This window comes from Bubalus kerabau, chromosome 13 (genome assembly GCF_029407905.1).
Source record: "Bubalus kerabau isolate K-KA32 ecotype Philippines breed swamp buffalo chromosome 13, PCC_UOA_SB_1v2, whole genome shotgun sequence".
NCBI lineage: Eukaryota > Metazoa > Chordata > Mammalia > Artiodactyla > Bovidae > Bubalus > Bubalus kerabau.
In genome coordinates, this window is record NC_073636.1 from 38,139,819 (window position 1) to 38,158,520 (window position 18,702).

General features: G+C 46.5%; 1 protein-coding gene across 2 annotated transcripts in view; it reads right to left on the reverse strand.

The window, feature by feature from the left end:
• Nucleotides 1-15,658: 15,658 nt before the first annotated feature.
• The window catches only part of BFSP1 (beaded filament structural protein 1), a 38,570-nt gene continuing 35,526 nt past the window's right edge, over nucleotides 15,659-18,702 (reverse strand). For both annotated transcript variants that reach the window (XM_055545402.1, XM_055545403.1), the window contains exon 8: nucleotides 15,659-17,056. In XM_055545402.1, coding sequence (XP_055401377.1) covers nucleotides 15,822-17,056 — 1,235 coding nt within the window. In that variant the 3' untranslated portion in view covers nucleotides 15,659-15,821. The remainder of the gene's footprint in view (nucleotides 17,057-18,702) is intronic.

The following is an 18,702-nucleotide window of genomic DNA, read 5'->3' on the forward strand; positions in this document are numbered from 1 at the left end:
TAGGGCACATCTGTCCAAAGTGCTGTCTTTATGCCTTCCTCACATCATGTTTCCAAGAAGGAACTATCCCCATGTTCTAGAACTAGGGCTCAGGCAGGGTAAATAATTTGCCCAAGGGGAAAGAACTAATAAGTGGCAGAACCTGAGCCTGAACACAGGTTGGCCAGTCTCCAAAACCTATGCTCTCACCCTGCGAACCATATACACACACGGTCATGTGGTGACCCAAAGTTTTATGTACCGTACTGATAATTGGAGTGCAGTGATGGTTGGGTGTGCGCTCACTGAAATTCTTCAGCTGTGAATACAAAATCGTGTGACTTTGTTTTGAGCACAGTGAGGTTGGATGTTTGACTATGGAGACGTTTTGCGTGGCTGTATTATTGTATTGTGTGAGTGTAACCATAGATAGACTGGTCGTTTGTGTTGTGTGAAATTAGCCATGGCAAAGTGCAGCTCTGTGTATGTGTGTGTTTGTGACTGTTGTAGAGGGGTGTGTGGCTAGCTAGCGAGATTGTGTGGGGTAAGCTGACGGAGGGCCCTGAGTTCCCAGCACCCCTTGCCTTTGTGGTCCCAGGACTGTGTGTGCTCACCATGACACACTTGATGGGTGCTCCACATGCCTGATATACTCCCTTGGGCCTCCCAGGTCTTAATCCTCCCCTCACCCCCACTTTTTTTGGAGGAAGTAAGGCAAATAGTGCTGCCAATGGAATTGACTTTCAGTTTTTCCATAGGATATTTGTGATAGCATTTTATGAACCTTTGATGACTCCATTAAAAAATCATTTAAAAAAGAAAAATAGAGCTATTCCAATCCTTTCATTTGAATTCAAGCGTCAGCTCTTATTCGATCTCCAGGTATGTTCACAGATCCCTGGGGGTGTCCAAGACCCTTCCAGGGGATCTACAAGGCAAAAATGATGTTCATGATACTACTGAATTGTTCTTTGCCATTTTCACCTGGCTGATTTGCACTGAGGACACAGAGCAGCAGCGGGTAGAACTGCTGGCACCCAAATAGGAACCAAGGCGCGGCTCGCAACTGCACCAGCAGTCTCAGCCTCTCTCTTTTTGTCTGCCACTGTGCCAGCTCAGCACCAAAAAAGAAGAAAAGGCCGATTTTGCCGTTGATAAAGCAACAAAATTATAAATTTTATTAAATCTCGAGTACATCTTTTCAACATTTCGTGTGACAAAGGGGAAGTGTGCATATAGAAGTATGATAGTTATCTCCAAGAAAAGCACTCAAAATGACTGAGTTGTGAGCCGAGGGTCACTTTTCTCACCGACTGGCTTCTTTCACTTAAAAGAGCACGTGACAAAAATAGTTACTCGGACTTGAGTTTTTGGCGTGATTTTCTCAAGTGAATGAAGTGAGCCTCTCACTTCAAGGGAAAAAAACTATTGGTGTTTGTGGCCACTGATACAATTAGAGCTTTCAAGTGAAAATTAGAGTTTGGAAAACTTCCATCTGCTACCATGAGTTTGAAAGCATCCCAAGTTTGATGAGATTGGTAATGACATTAATGAATGTACAGGCTTTTTGTTTGTTTGGGTTTTTGTTTTGTTGGTTGGTTGGTTGGTGGTTATTGTCCATGTGAGATGTGTCAACATTTGGAAGATCTGATAACTAACTCAGTGAACCACTATTTTCCGAATGACCAGGGTACGAGTTCCAGAAACATGCATGGATAAAAGAACCATTCAAAAGCAAGACAGACCAATGGATTTTAATAGAGTATAATCGGTTCACTGATACAGTTTCAGATTCCACACTGTCACTAACGTTTAAGAAATGACACCTGTCGAGTTTTGGTGTAGTATCAAAGAGGAATAGCCACAGCAAGCTAAAAGACTATAGTTGTTGTTCTTTAGTGGCTCAGTCGTGTCCCACTCTTTTGTGAACTTTTTTCAACTGTAGCCCTCTAGGCTCCTCTGTCCATGGGATTCTCCAGGCAAGAATACTGAAGTGGGTTGCCATTTCCTTCTCCAGGGGATCTTCCCCACCCAGGGATCAAACCAGTGTCTTCTGCATTGGCAGGTGGATTCTTTACTGCTGAGCCACCTGGGAGGCCCGAAAAGACTATTAACTTCTCTCTTTTCCAACTACATATATTGTGAGACTGAGTTTCCTTCACATCTTGCAACCAAAACTATTTATTGCAACCTATTGAATACAAAAGCAGGTATGAGAATCAGTATGAATCAATATGAATATCAACAGATAAAACTCAAAAATTTTGGTGTCCTCAATATTTTAAAAATGTTTTATTTTATATTGAAGTATAGCCAATTAACAATGTTGTGATAGTTTTCAGGTGGACAGGAAAGGGACTCAACCATAGATATACATATATCCATTCTCCCCCAAACTCCCCTCCAGTCCAGGCTGCCACATAACATTAAGCAGATTTCCCTGTGCTATACAGTGAAAGAAAGTGTTAATTAATCACTTAGTTGTGTCCAACTCTTTGCGACCCAGTGGACTATAGCCCTCCAGGCTTCTAGTCCTTGGGATTCTCTAGGCAAGAATACTGAAGTGGGTTCCCATGCCCCTCCTCCAGGGGATCTTTCAGACCCAGGGACTGAACCTGGGTTTCTTCCATTACAGGCAGATTCTTTACCATCTGAGCCATGCACTTTTAAGGTGGTCCTCAAATTGAGTGAAGGTCCTCAATTACTTTTAAGTGTAAAGATTCCTAAGATGAAAAAGTTTGAGAACCACTGAATTCGAGTTTTACTTTAAAAAGGACAAAACTGTGTAAAAACTTGCTAAGAAACTAGATCTAATTTGTCCCTATAATAATGATTATGTAAAACAATAGAGGCATTAGTTAATGCTACAATGGCTATCACATTGCAATATATAGATGTATCAAATTAATATGTGGCCCCCTTAAATGTACACAGTGTTATATATTATTAATGTCTCATTTTTTTTAAAAAGGAGACTTTATTTTTTCTTGTCATTATTAATGTATAAGAGAATAAGCTTCTTTTACTGCTTCCATCACAAAGCAAAGAAGTCACAGATTTTCAGCATTTTCACAGTGTGCCTGGTGGCATTGTCTCTCCCTTGTGGAATGTTCACCTTGTCACCTTCTCCCTGTACAGCCTGGTCTTCCTTCATGAGAAGAAAAATTGATCCCTCAGTAGCTCCTGCCTCCAGGAGCGCTGACATCGGCCAGTTTTCTGGCTGGGCTGTCTATAATTACTGACGCTCCTTCTCATCCCGTCTCTCCTGTTTCTAAACACCCTTTTAAAAAAGCGATTATTTGTTAAGGACTGTGTTAACTTTATATTTCTTTTCTCATTTAATCCTCACAATGATTCTACAGGCTAGAAACTATGATTCTCCTTTTAGAGGTAAGAAAACTCAACCTCAGAAAGCTTAGGAGAACCCTCTAGGAATGGAAATGACTTGAAAGCCCTTTTAATTCATACATTCATAAAGTTGCCCAGCTGAATTTTGGTACGTCAACAATTGTTCTTAGTAATAAATTACCACTGAAGGGAGACATGAGCACAGATCCACACCCGAGCCCTGAGGATGTTTGGGTCCTGGCCCGTGAGACCCCCCTATGCTGAGAGCATGTCTGAGCCCTGCTGATGATGTCTTGCCTGGACTGTTTCCAGAAGCTTTATGCCGAGCCTTCACCCCCACCTCACCCCCACATTCTCTGCAATGGCCTCTCTGAGCCCTTACCTGGGGCAACATGCTTGCGCTCCTCACTGCATCCTGTATACCTGGGCCCTGTGATCCACCATCACACCAGAACCTCACTCCTGGAGTTGAGATCTGGGTGGGTTCAGACTCCAGGATGGCACCTTTTAGGCAGCAGCAGAAGAAGTGGGGGCTGGAGGGTGAGGGGAGTGGGTAGAGATGGAGTGTGAGCCGAGAGAAAGCAAGCATGGAGAGGAACCTTGGGCTGTCGGCCCCCAGCCACAGCCAGGAATGTTCCCAGACAGTGCTGACCTCTCACCCCAGCCCTCTTCAGCTCAGGATCCACAGTCCCCACCACTCCCACTTCAAGGACCAGCAGCCGCCTCTGGAGCAACTGGCCATCACCATAGCAACCAGGCCAGACAGGATGGGAGTGTGGTGGGGCTGCTTTAAAGACTTATATTGCTTCTAAACATAGGCCTGTTCCTCTCATCATGGTCATGTTCAGGGGCCCTGAGGACTGGGAGATCCAGACCAGCAGGGACCATCCGCTCCCTCCGTGCCTCTCAACTCAGGGAAAGAAGTTTCTGTGGTCTCAGCCAGGTCCTTGCCAACACACTCCAAGGGGAAATTCAGGCTCTCTGTCCAGGCCCGCCCCACCCCAGCGCTCTGAATGCTGGTGAACATCGGGCATTCTGGTGGCAGAGTGGGAAGGGAGGCAGGGAGGGGCTGACCCCTTGCCTCTGCCCCTCTGGGCTGAGCCATATTAGGGACAGGACCTTGTCAACTGAGTACCTGATGGGAAGAGTAGAGGAGTGACTGTGCGAGGTGGGGGCTGCTCAGGGCTCAGTGACCTAGACAGAGGCCTTGTGCAGCCAATGAGCTGTCACGCTGGGTCTAAGCTCCTTACCTCGGAACTCGAGCCTCTCCACCCCTAAGGCTAATCCAGAGGTGAGCACAGGAGGGCCTTGATAGGTCTCCAGTGACCCATGTAGCCTAACCAGCTGTGGCCCCGTGGGGTCAGGCTTCTCTCCGGCCCTGTCTCTGTGAATCTCTCTGCTTCTGGGACTCCTCTGCCCGCCTTGCCTTGTGTGGTGCCTCTGTGTTTTGGTGTCCCCGACTCCACGTGTATTTCGTGCCTTGTCTTTGTGAAGGGCTCTGTGGCCCTGACTCCCTGAAACCCTGGTGGGTTGACCGAGGGGCACGGACACCACTAGGAAATGGGCTACACAGACCTCAGTGACAGGGCCGTGGGCGACAGCAAGTCTTTGGAGACACAGACTGGTAGGTGATGTGAGGTCTTAGACGGCACAGGGTCTCGGTGGCAACACATCACGGGTGGCCCAGGTTTGAGGGACGTTGGGCTGTTCGTACTTGGCACACAGATTGGGTGACTCTGAGTTTGTGGCTAACACAGGATCTGGTGACTCAGAGCGATTCCAAATGTGTTCTTGGGTGGCGGAGCGACAGCAGTGGTTCTTGACTAGGGCGGTTTGTCCGTCCCCTCCAGGGGCGTTCGGCTTTGTGTGTGGAGACGCGTTCGGTCGTCTCACCTGAGGGGAAGCTGTGCTATTAGCGCGTAGCGTGCAGAGCCAGGATGTTGCTCCACAGGCCACGTCACAGGCCGGTCCCACACAAGGACCTAAATGTGGGGCCGACTCTGAAACCCGACTGCCAGGCTGAAATCCTAGCTCCTGCCTTCTGCGACTCCGGGTGAATCTTCTTATGTCTAACGTGGAGTACGCAGGCAGTACCCTTCTGGAGTGCTGGGATTGCTGAGCTGACTCTTGTCAAGTGTTTGGAATTGGGCCTGGCACAGAATAGGTATCGTTTTTTTGACTCAGGCCTGGAGAGAATAAGGGTAGGTTTAAATTCAGTGACTCAAACGTTCTCTCCCTTTCTTGTTACAGTTTCTACTTCAGACAGCCTTCTTCCATCAGGAAACCACATGGCCAAAAGCGCTCCTGTCTTATAGTTACCAACCAGGGTTCTTGGCCTTCCTTGTGGGTCAGTCCCTAAGTCGTCTCCGACTCTTCAACCCCACAGATTGCAGCACACCAGGCTTCTGCACACGTATCCTTCACTATCTCCGCAGTTTGCTCACATCCAACTCACATCCATTGAGTTGGCGACGCCATCCAACCATCTCATCCTCCGGTGTCCCCTCCTCCTGCTCTCAATCTCCTGCCCTCTTCAGGGTCTTATCCAATGAGTCAGCCCTTCACATCAGTTAGCCAAAGTACTGGCCTTCCTTACTCAATAAAAAATAAGAGGCCAGACAAGAAATTCACACAAGGACTTTACTGGGGCTTCTACTGCAGCAAGGGGAAACGAAAACAAATAAGTTTCCCTTGCTGGCTCCCTGAGTGGGGAGGGCAAGGTGGTTCTGTATATGGGGTGAAGTTAGGGCTCTGTCCAGGGATTGGGCCAGAGGGGTGGTTTGGGTGGTTTGCCCACCCCTAGTTGGTGTTGAGTGCAGGTGGCATGTGGAATACCCTGCTTTTGTTCCTGACCCCTGCTTTTGTTCCCAGCTCTTTAGAAGTGGCAGTTGGGTTTCTGGCCTTTTTAATATCTTGTCCATAATTTGCCCTAACTGCATGTGCACACTTATTTCTCATGCCTTATGGTTTCTTTGTATTTCTGTTGCTCCAGGAATGTTTGTCCAGATGTGAGCATTGCAGCCAAGGGTCCCAGGCCCCAGCTCTCAGCCGGTCTTTTCATATCATGCAGATGTAGTTATTTCTGAGGAAAAGAGACAAATATCTATAAATCCCTAAGAAATGGCTCTGATTGGCTAAGCCTGGGTCACTTGACCACCCACATTTTGCAGAATACCTCGTAAATAGACTAACTCTTCTATTCTCCATGAAGACTTCCCTGGTGGCTCAGCAGTAAAGTATCTGCCTACAATTCAGGAGACCAAGGTTCGATCCTTGGGTTAGCAAAATCCCCTGGAGAAGGAAATGGCAACCCACTCCAGTACTCTTGCCTGGGAAATCCCATGAACAGAGGAGCCTGGAGGACTATAGTCCATAGAGTCTCAAACAGTCAGACACAACTTAGCAACTAAAGAACAACAATGACAAATTTTTCATGACAACTCTCTGGAGTAGAACTCTTACTTTCCTCTTTTAATAGCTAAGAAAACTGATGCCCAGAGGTTCAGTAACTTGCAAATCCAAGATGGCATCAAGGCAGTCTGGTTTAAAAAGATGCACCCTTCCTTCACAGCCACCATCTTGAATGTTTATATTTAGATATATCAGGTTTTGTTTTTAAACGGGCAAAAAGAAGCAACATTGTATATGTTCATAAAATGCATTCACAGAAGCATTTTCATTACAAAGAGTTGCTCATTTTTCTTTTTCTAAGATAAAGCAATTGCATTAGCCATTAGTCATCTGGTTTCTTGAGTGGGCTAATGAGAGAATGGTTGTGATTTTCTTGGTGAGAGAAAACAATAAGAGCTGGTCCTGGGGTGAAGGGTGGGGTAGGAGGGAGGAAGGGACCTTGGTGATGAGCAGAACTAAGCCTAGATAGAATCTAGACTTGTCCTTGTCCTGAGCTAGGACTGCCATGGTTGACAAATTCTTTGTTTGGATGATGACCCACGACGGGACTCAACCTTTCAACTTTCCCTGAAGCACTGATAGGGATACAGCACAGTCAAATCAATAATTCACTAATAATACATCTGCTGTCAGTTGCACACATCTTGAGGGAAAGAATGCCTGCATTGTGAGATTTATCTTGCCCTAGGGCCAAGGGTGCGAGACAAGGGGCATAGATAGACAGGTGTGCTACATATATCCTTATTCATATCACCTAATGCTTCTTAGGTGCTCAGTATAAGGAATAAGCAGATGAAAGCATGTGAGTGGGTTGAATAGGACGAGGAAGTTTCCCTTGGGGAATTTGGCATCAGAGGTGGGGTTATAGTGCCCTCTAGTGGACACTTTGTGAATTTACACAATATCAGACGATGCGGCAAGTTGGTTTTTGTTTTTGTTTAACCAAGGGGTTCCCTCTTCAGAGTGTTTGGGAAGCAAGCCCATAAGAAACACTGTGTGTGTGTGTGTGTGTGTGTGTGTGTGTGTGTGTGTTGGGAGCTATGCAGCTTTGCCTAACTTCACCATGCAGAAATCAGGAAATGGTTAGAGAAGAAAGCTGTGCGAGTAGTTGATGGCAATAACCCAAAGATTTTATTTAAAATGTGAGAAAACCCAAGGCTGTGGAGATAGGAACTTCTCCCCTCGCTTGAATGGACTAAGGTGATTTAAATAAGGCACAGCCAGTAACTTTCCAAGCAGACCTGGATGACTGCCTGGGTGATTCTAGATGTTAGTTAAACTGAGAAATACTCTAATTCCGCTGCTTCCCCTGATTCACCCGGAACAAGAAATAAAAAGTGCTTTGCCATTATTTAAAAACAAAACAAAACAAAGCAAAAGAAGAGAAGGACCAAGAGATAGTATGCCCACAGTAAACAAAAGTACATTTTTTGTCAGGATGAGAAAATAGAAGGGTTTGGGGGGAAGGGCATGTAAGAGGAGATGAGTTAGAGATTTCATCTTAATGGTGAATATTTTTGTCTTTAAATATGTGTTTAACTTTTTCTCCTTCTGAGAGGGTACCACACTCTGTTTCCAGCCAGAAACTGTCTTTGATTCAATTGGATTTAGAGCTCTTTGGTTAAAAATTAGTATCTGGGGATTTAGAAAATATTTTGTTTGCTTGAATGGCTTCTCTTAAGTTTGTAAATGAATTGTTCTACTATGAGCCTAAATTGCTCTTGGCAAAACTGTCTTTATGTGTTTAACTGGCCAAGGTAAAATTTGTTTCATTTATGAACACAGTAAGATGAATTAAGAGACATTGAAAAAGCTGAGTTATTCTGATAATGATGTTAAGATGTTTTTGGTTTTGTATGTGCAAATAATCGATTAGTTTAATAAAATTTAATTGAAATTGCTCATTAATGCACCATTATAACTTGAACACATCTGTGCAAACATAACTGTTTTAGTCTCTTCAGATCATAACAAAATACCATACTCAGAGAGGTTCAAACTTCAGGCATTTATTTCTAACATCTCTGGAGGCTGGGATGTCCAAGATCAAGGTGCTGGCAGATTCAGTTCTTGGTGAGAGCCTTCTTCCTGGCTTCCTGGCTTGCAGAAAGTTACCCTTTTGCTGTGCATACACATGGTGGGGAGGGACGAAGGGAGAGAGAGAGGGAGAAAACGATGGAGAGAGAAAGTTTTTGGTTTCTTCTCATAAAACACTAATCCCATTATGGGGGCCTCACCTCATGATCTCATCTAAACCCACGCACATACCTACCCCAAGCCCCAACTCACAATGTAACAGAGAACAAACCTGACTCCATATTGGAGCTCTTGTTTTAGCTCAAACCTGTGTGCTCTGTTTCCTGTGCTTACTCCTGCTGGCTCTGCATCCTGGAAAGGAATGCCGCCTACAGCCTGAAACACACACCATAGCTCCTTTCCAGGGCTCTGACTCCCAGGCTGGACTATTGAAGATATCACAATTTACATTCATATAGAGACAATTTTTCTCTTTTGGAGATTTATAGGAATATGGTGACGAGACCTAGAGTGGACAAGACCAAAGGATATCACATTCCCTCTGGGGTCTGGTCAGCACCAAGAAGTTTGCGACAACCAGCCACATCCCCTACCCTTTCAGTATAAAAGAAGCCTGAAGTCTAACTCGGGTAAGATGGTTCTTTGGGATACTTGTCATGTGGTAAGCAGTATGAGCTTAGACTCGGTAACAATATTATCATATTAGGGGCTAGGGTTTCAACACAGAAATTTTAACACATAAACACTGAACTGAACTGAACTTAACATAAATTTGGGAGAACACAAACATTCAGTCCATACACTAACCATCCAGGAAAAATACTCCTGATCACTACCTTCTCTGTCCTTCCCAAAGCAACCATTACCCTGACTGCTGATCCCCCACAGTAGATTTGCTTGGTTTTGAACTTTTTATAGTTAGAATTATACAGTATATATGCTTTTGTGTGTGTGAGATTCATTCATGTTGTTATGTGAAAAAGCAGCTTATTTGTTTCTATTGCTGTATAGTATTCCATTGCATGAATACACAACTATTTATTCATTCTAGTTTTTCCGTTTTTGATGACCAGAAAATATAAATATTTTGGTACACATACCTAGGGTTTGGATTGCTGTTCCCCAGCATTTGCATACATTCAACTTTTACAGATATCATCAAATGGTTTTATAAAGTGCTTGTAGCAATTTACACTCCTACCAACAAATTGTGAGAGTCAGCCATGGTAAAAGTATTTATCCCACAGAAATTGGCAACTTCTACAAATCACACTTTCTTTCCTAGTGAGCCAGTTGTTAAATAGTTACCAGTACACCACAGCCAATACACACTGTCATAGAAACTTCATATGTTTTTCAATTCTTGGTATTATCAGTCCTTTTCTCCCCTCAAAAGAAATAATAGAAGATATTTTAGTTCAAAATTTTAATTGAATGTATTTTAACTCTAAAATAAGACAGAATTTAGAGGTATTATTTTTATTTTATTAAGATAAAAACTAATATAACATTGTAAATCAACTACTCTCTAATAAAGTTTTTAAGAGATCAAATATACAAGCAATCAGATATCTTTTACTTTCTATACACATATACCCCTCAAATTTAAAAATGATAAACTTATTTTTCAGTCTTTTCAAAATCATACATACTTTTATGAAAAATTAAGTTTTATTGACTTAACTAGGGTTTTCTTTTGCTCTGCAGCATGCAGGATTTTCATTCCCCAGTCAGGGGTTGAACCCGATGCCCCCTGCATTGGGAATGCAGAGTCTTAACCACTGGACTGCCAGGGAAGTCCCAAAACCATACATCTTAAAGTCAAGGATGAGGAAAAGCCAGGATAACCTTACATTGTTGGTGCATCTCAAATCTGTCAGAATGTCTATCATCAAAAAAGAACATAAATAAAAAATGTTGGCAAAGATATGAAGAAGAGAGAATCCTTGTACACTGTTGATGAGAATGTAAATTGGTACAGTCACTGTGGAACACAGTATGAAGATTTCTCAAACAACTAAAAGTGGAACTTCCACATGAACCAGGAATTCCTCTCCTTGGTATATTTCCCTCCAAAAAAACAACACTAATTAAAAAAGATACATACATCCCAATGTTCATAGCAACATTATTTATAATTGCAAAGATGTGGAAGCAACGTAAGTATCAACACATGAATGGGTTCAGAAAATACAACTTTATAGATGTGGTATATACCACATCTCAGCCATAAAAAAGTATGAAATTTTGCCTTTTGCAGCAACATAGATGGACTTGGAAGGCATTATGCTAAGTGAAATAAGTCAGACAGAGAAGGGCAAATATTGTATGATACCACTTATAGGTGGGATCTAAAAAAATACAACGAACTAGTGAACATAACAGAAAAGAAGCAGACTCGCAGATACAGAGAACAAACTAGTTGCCAGTAACACTGTCTGTAAGAGAGAAGGAAAAGAACAATTCATACACCCATCGACCACAGAACACATAGTTTGTGGTGTAGTCACACATGGAATACCACACAGCAGTAAAAATGAAAATGATATTCCTTTTTGTGCCACAACATGGCTAATCTTCATAATTATAATTTTGAGTGGAAAAGCAAGTGTCAAAAGACTACTCTTTTCACTAAGATCAAAAGCAAATTAAAAAAACCAATATCTTATTTAGGCATCAACATATGTGATAAAACCCTCAGATAATTGTGGCCTCCTAGGGGAGGCATGAGTATTGGATGGAAGAGGAGTTCGTGGTAGACCTAAGTTACTGATAATAGTTTAGCTCTTGGGATGAGTACCAAACTCATGGGTTCTCATTATATTATTTTAAAAAATGAAATCAAGAAATGAATAGTCCTCACCATATCATCCTTTACTACTAATAGGATCTTCATTGCATTCAAACTCAACCAGAGAGGATGACCAATCTCACCCCTAAGGATGCCAGACTCTCAGTCCCTTGAGCGTTTATTGCTGCAACTATTTTTGGTGTGAGTCACTGTATTGGTCAAAGTGCTTTGTGCAAACTACAGAATCTAATACTCAGTTTAAAAAGAAAGGGATGCATTACAAGGTACTAGGTACTGTGTGGGCTTCCCTGATAGCTCAGTTGGTAAAGAATCCACCTGCAATGCAGGAGACCCCAGTTCAATTTCTGGGTGGGGAAGATCCGCTGGAGAAGGAATAGACTATCCCTTCCAGTATTCTTGAGCTTCCCTTGTGGTTCAGCTGTTAAAGAATCTGCTTGCAATGTGGGAGACCTGGGCTGGATCCCTGGGTTGGGAAGATTCCCTGGAGAAGGGAAAGGCTACCCACTCCAGTATTCTGGCCTAGAGAATTCCATGGACTATAAAGTCCATGGGGTCGCAAAGAGTCGGACCCAACTGAGTGACTTTCACTCACTCACTCACTCAGGTACTGGGTAAAGCTGAATTTTTGAGGCAATAAATTGTGGCTGATGCTAATTATGAATAACAAGAGGCTCTCATAGGGTGGGGTCCCTAGAACAGAGTCTGCAATGGAGATTTTTTTAATATGTTTATTTTTATTACTATTTGTTACTGTGCTGGGCCTTTGTTGCTATGCGTGGGCTTTCTGTAGTCGCAGAGAGTGGGGGCTACTCCCTAGTTGCGGTGTGCAGGCTTATCATGGCGGTGGCTTCTCTTGTTGTGGAGAACGGGCTCTAGGGTGCATGGGCATCAGTTGTTGCTGCGCGTGGGCTCAGTAATTGGCTCAGCTTGCAGGTTTCAGAGAATAGGCTCAATAGTTGTGGCCCCGAGGCATTTGGAATCTTACTGGACCGGGGACTGAAGAGGTGTTCCTTGCTTTGCAAGATGGATTTTTAGTCACTGGACCACCAGGGAAGCTCTAGAGGTTCTTACTTAAGATTCTTATTTAAGAGATTTATTTTACATCTTAATTTAAATTCATCGATATTAATTTAGTTAATTAAGATTAATGAATCAATCTTAATTAAGAGATTATTTATTTGTTTATTATATTTATTTAAGGAGTGCTCTTGGGAGTTGATGAGTGAGGGAAAAGAGACAGGACAAGAGGAAGAAAGTTAAACATGAATTTGGAAGTGTTCTCATCTGGAGACTGTCCTCAGCCTGGTTCTCAGGGGAGCATCAGAGCATAATGGTACCACAGAACTGGCTCCCGCTTCAGGCAAGTAGGATAGGCTAGCCCTTTGTACCTGAGAGGGGGTGCCTAGCTTCCAGAGGAGTTGATTTCCATTTGGCTGGGAAGGGGCCACCGGCTCTGACAGAGATTGGAGTTGGGTGCACTGAGCAGGGCAGAGCCCTGTAAGTGACTCAGCACCAACCTGACCTCACTGGGAAGGGCGGGGGAGATCTGCAATGAGGTCAGGGTTGGAGGAGGGCAGCGAGGTGGGGAGAGCAGAAGAGGGGACTGTCTGTGCACCCTGGAAGTGCAGCCTGAGACCTGGGGGCTTGGCCTTGCGAAGCAGTGATCCCTCATCCCCATGGGTACACAGGACAGGCCAAGCCCTCCCCTTAGCTTCTCATTTCAGAGAGTGCCAAGCACATCAACCCACCCCAGTCATCAGTATCACCCTTCCTGTTACTCAGGCAAAGTGAACTAGGCTTCTCTCTTAGGAACCTTCTTCCCCCTCCCTCCTCACTACTCTCTGCAGCCCCAGCCTTGGCCTTGATGTCAGGCTTTGAAGGTGCTGGATTCAACGTGATGGCTGATTCATTGGGTGATAGGCAGTTTTCCCCCAAGCTGCCTGCCTCAGTCTGGAGTGGATCATTCTGGCCTCATAGGAGGGCAGACCAGGAGGCATTAACCCCTGCTCTGCCAGCATGTCTCTCTAGGACCAGAACCCAGGATTCTGGCAATTTTTCTCTCCAAGGTGGCACCTAAGGGAGCCTTGTGGAGGGCTTTGGCCACTCCATATACTTCCTCATTCTCACCCAGGCCATCCTGGAAACACTTAATCTGAATAAAAGCAGTGTCCCCTGGCCCGCCCCTTTTTGAACACAATTGCCACCTTATGTCTATACTTTCTAGAGCTACCTGTGCCTTCTGCACACTTTCCCCTGCCATCTGCTCCCGGGGGTCGGCCCCCACCTTCAGCAGAGATTTATACCTTTCCAAATACTCACACAGGAAGCCAAAGCCACCACAAGCTGGTGCCGGAAGTTCAGAGGCTGAGACAGGCCTGGGTAGGAGCTATTTCAACATTCCAGTTCTCCCATCCTTCCGGGTGGCTGGCGGATGGGGCCATCTCAGCAGTGTGGGGTGGGGGGCCTGAGCACGGGGTAGGAGCTTTCTGGGAGGGGCCTTGACCAGACGAGGCTCAGCAGGATCCCCCCCAAGTTGGTGGTCCCTCCTGCACTTAGTCCTGTCTTGAAGATGCTGAGGGAGAGGATGTAATTTATGACACTATTAATCTTCTGTAATGATGTGTGGTTGTCTTGCCAGATACCTTTGTTTAGGGAGATGCAATAATCCATTTCAGCACATTTATTCACTGTCTACAATGTATTTTGGAGCATCCACATGGAGAAGGAGTAATTTCTTATTTGGCTAAGCAAAAAACATACTTTTGGACTGTTAGCAGAAAAAAAGAGATGCCTATAGGCAACATAAAAATGTTTGTAAAGATTCTGGTTTCAAGTAATTTCTGTTTCCTAGGATGTGACACTGCAGATACCCGAGTGCACATTTATGCACAGGAGAATACACATATGTGTATTATGGGACATTATATTGTGATAATTGAGATAATTAATAAACTTGTAAACTCTCCCTTATCAGCACTGCACTCTGCCTGGCACACACACAGAGTATGTTCAGTAAATGTGCGTCTGTGCTCAGTCGCTCAGTCATGTCTGACTCTTTGCAACCACATGGACGTAGCCCTCCAGCCTCCTCTGCCCATGGAACTTCCCAGGCAAGAATACTGGAGTGGGTTGCCGTTGCATCTCCATGTGATCTTCCCAACCCCAGGATCAAACCCGCCTCTCCTATGTCTCCTGAATTGCAGGCAGATTCTTTACCGCTTGAGCCATCAGGGAAGCCCCTCAGTAAATGTTAGGCGAGTTCATTAATTAACTGCTGAACAAGGAACTGTGTGGTGACATTTGATTTTGCTTTTGCAGCCCAACCCAGGAGTGCAATCTCTGAGTGAGAAACTTAAGTGACTCAGCCAGGACACAAGGCACGTGTGCTATGCAGGCGGCCCTGGCACCCTGCTTCTTGCCCGTGACCCCTATTGCTTCCATGCGTCTCCACACCTGGTGTCCAAAAGCCCACCTGCACCAGCGATTCTCGGTTGAGGGCTGTCCTGGGCCCTCCCTTCTGGCCAACAGGGATTGGTGGGTCAAGACCCAGCTCCTACACCCTCGGGCAGTGTAACTGAAGACCGAGTTGCGCCCCGTCTCCTAGAGCCCCCAGGTATGGGGGCTGAGCGCCAGCAGCCCACAGTGCCAACCCACCTGGTAGCACCTCTCCTCTCTGATGCCCTGCTGCCTCCACCTCCGTCTCCTGACCTCCTGGCGCTTCCTGGGACCACGTTCCCAGAAATGACATCAGATCCTTGCTGCAGGGTCAGCTTCTTGGGGAACCCAAACTGAGACAGACACATTTAATCACCTGACTTCTAACAAAGCACCCCTCATGCAATCATGTGCTTGTGCCTGAAATGCAGTGAAAACAAGCCGATCCATCACCTGACATGTTTCAGGTGTGAAATCCAGACTCTGATCTTCTAATAAGCCCCGCGACGCCCCGGGGCAAAGGGCTCGTCTACTTTCTTAAATGAGCTCAGCTCAGTGGCTGTTAGCAGGGCACCCCTGTCCTGAGCGAGGCTGGCCCACCTGCAAGCCCAAGGCCCCTGTTAATCAGACAAAGGATGTGCAAGCAAAGAAAACATTTTAATTAAGGCTTCATTGGTAAGCCAGATGGGCCAACCATGATCTAATCCAAAGAACCTTGTATCCTCACCCTTGTAGCTTCTGTTCTAAAACATCCAAGCACGTGTCTACAGGGGCCTAGAGGCACCTCCTCCCGGTTAGCTCAGGCACTGGAGGATCCCTTCTCTCCCAGTTTCTTCTTGTTTGCCTTCGTCTTTTCAATCATGGTCTCCACAATGACAGCAGTCTCTTCGTACGTCTGGATGCTCTCGGTGGAAAACTTCTCTATGGATTCCATCACCTCCACCTTCTCATAGGCCAGTTTCCTGGGAGGGCTTCTCGCCGGCCGGCTGCCACTCCAAGCCCCATGCCCCTCGGACCCACCCAGAGTGACCTGAGGCCCTTGAGACCAGGGTGTAGATGGCCCCTCTGGACCAGGCGCCACCATAGGACAGGGCCCTCTGGCCCCCTCCTCCTTCTGGTCATCCTGTTTCTCCTGAAGGCCCTTCAGTTCTTTGGCATTTTTCTCATCCCCTTTGTCTGCAGGGTGCGGGGTGGGGGGGTGTTCATCTTCTTTCCCCTGCAGAGGCCCCTCTTCCTCCTTCAGACCTTCTCCTTTCCCCTCAGGGGGCTCCCCTTCCTTCTTCAGACCATCTCCTTTCCCCTCAGGGGGCTCCCCTTCCTTCTTCAGACCGTCTCCTTTCCCCTCAGGGGGCTCCCCTTCCTCCTTCACACTGTCTCCTTTCCCCTCAGGGGGCCCCCCTTCTTCCTTCACACCGTCTCCTTTCCCCTCAGGGGGCTCTCCTTTCCCCTCAGGGGGCCCCCCTTCCTCCTTCAGACCATCTTCTTTCTCCGGGGTGGGCCCCTGTCCATCCTCCAGAGGGGGCTCAGGCTGCGGGGGAGAGGGTTCCACGCCGCTGTCAGGAGGCACAGAGTCATCCCCCTTAGACACCACCACACCCCCTTTGGCTGGGACGGAGAAGACACAGAAGCCAGGATCCATGAAACTGGCATCTCCGGAGACCATCACGTACCGCCCTTTGGTGTACAGGTCGGCGGGGGGCTCGGGTTCTTTGGGGCCTTTCACCTTCTCCTTGATCATCTTGCCTAGTTTCTCAAAGGCTTTGCTTATCTTGCCTCCATCTGGGACATCCTCCGGAGCCCCTTCCTGGGTCGAGGGACTTGCTTCTTCATCTCCTGGTTCAAGCTTAGACTCGCCCTCTTCTTTGATTACCACCCGCCCCGGCTTCATGTCCTCTGGACCTCTCAGCGGTGTCTCTTCCAGAATTTCATCTGCTCTGTCTTTCGCTACCATCTCCTTTTTCCTCGGAAGGTTCTTGGGGAGGCCTTTGAGTCTTGGTTTTGCTGCAGTTATATCCTGCACAGCCCTGGTGAGATCTTTGAAAAAAGAAAAAAGGAGGTGGGTGCAATGAGTAAAGGCCAATGAAAGAGGAAGAAAAAGTATTTGTTGAAAAACACATGCCTAGCACTGAGGTGGGGTTTCCTGGTTGGCTGGTTGGCAACAGGGTAGGATCCCTGGGTCCTAAGCATTCATGGCCCACACTGAGGACCCAGCCCTGCCGGCTGCTGTGTGACTTTGGGACAAGTCACTTGGCCCCTCCGGGTTTGCAGAGCAGAGGGGAGGCCCCCACAGTTCCCTTCATACTGGGTACAACTTACTGAGATCCATGTTTCTCCTGCAATAACATTCTGTGGGAGCAGGGCCTCTGCCCCAGCCCAGCACCTTCACCTCGAGGTCACAGGGGACACTTGGATCCAGACCAGACCAGGAAATCCAGTCCAGAGAGTCACTGTCACCTCAGGCTTCCCCAAAGGAGCAACTCAGAGTCAACCCACCTTCCTCTGATGGGTTTGGAATAGCCTCCAGGCACACCCTTGTCCCCCTGCACCCCAAACCAGATAAACACCGCCACTCCTTGCTCACCATCCCCTTCCTCCTGTGCAACAAGAGGAAACGATGCCCTTAAACCCAGAGTGGAAATCCCCTGGGCCAGAGGCCACATTCATTGCTTCCGACCAGCCAAGAGGAGAAACTTAAAGTTTCAGAAAACACAAAGTTTCACCCTGTCTCATCCAAAAGGCAGGCTTTTAGTTCCAGGTGGCACTAGTGGTAAAAAAACAAAAAACAAAAACAAACAACAACAAAAAAAACCCCGCCTGCTGTTGCAGGAGACATAAGAGACACAAGTTCGATCCCTGGGTCAGAAGGATTCCCCTGGAGGAGGGCAGGGCAACCCACTCCAATATTCTTGCCTGGAAAATCCCACGGACAGAGGAGGCTGGCAGGGTAGAGTCCATGGTGTCGCAAAAGAGGCGGACATGTCTGAAGTGACTTAGCACACACACATACATCTGAAAGGCTTTCAAGATTTACTAACACAGTGATTTTTTAACTTTTTAACCCCAAAGTCTTCTCCAGCTACCCTCCTCCCTTTGTTAACCAGAGGACTTGGGTTCACAGAGCCAGGGCATCCCACAGGGGTGACCCTCAATGACAGAGCAGAGTGAGCAGGCATGGCGGTGCAGGTCATGAAGCCATGGGGGAGGGACACAAAGGGGACATGTCAAAGCAGGTGGCCAGAAGCAGGTACAGAAGGGGGTGCTTGCAAGACCAGTTGCTGAATTTCAGGGCCTGCTGTTCAAAACTGTGACGAATTTCCAGACTGCGACAGTAAAGCATCAAGCCCAGCACCCTGCACACAGCTACGGGCCCCTGGAGCCAGCCTGGGTGTCTGGGGACCCCTGCCCCTTCTCCCATCTCCACAAAGCTCTCTGAGCTTTCTGAGACCCTGGGATTTGACAGCACTGTAAGCCAGGCTTTCCTTCCTCCGGGCACCATTCTGTTCGGTCCTGACTGGGGAGACTGAGCCATGAGTGGACATCTCACAAGTGCGGGAAACTGCCGCAAAGGACCAAGTGTTGAAGGCAGAAGCTCCACTGCCCACCAAGCTCTTCCTGCTCAGCTTTGAACAGAAGAGAAAACGAACAAAAGTTGAGCATCTACTCTGCTCCTGATGCTAGAT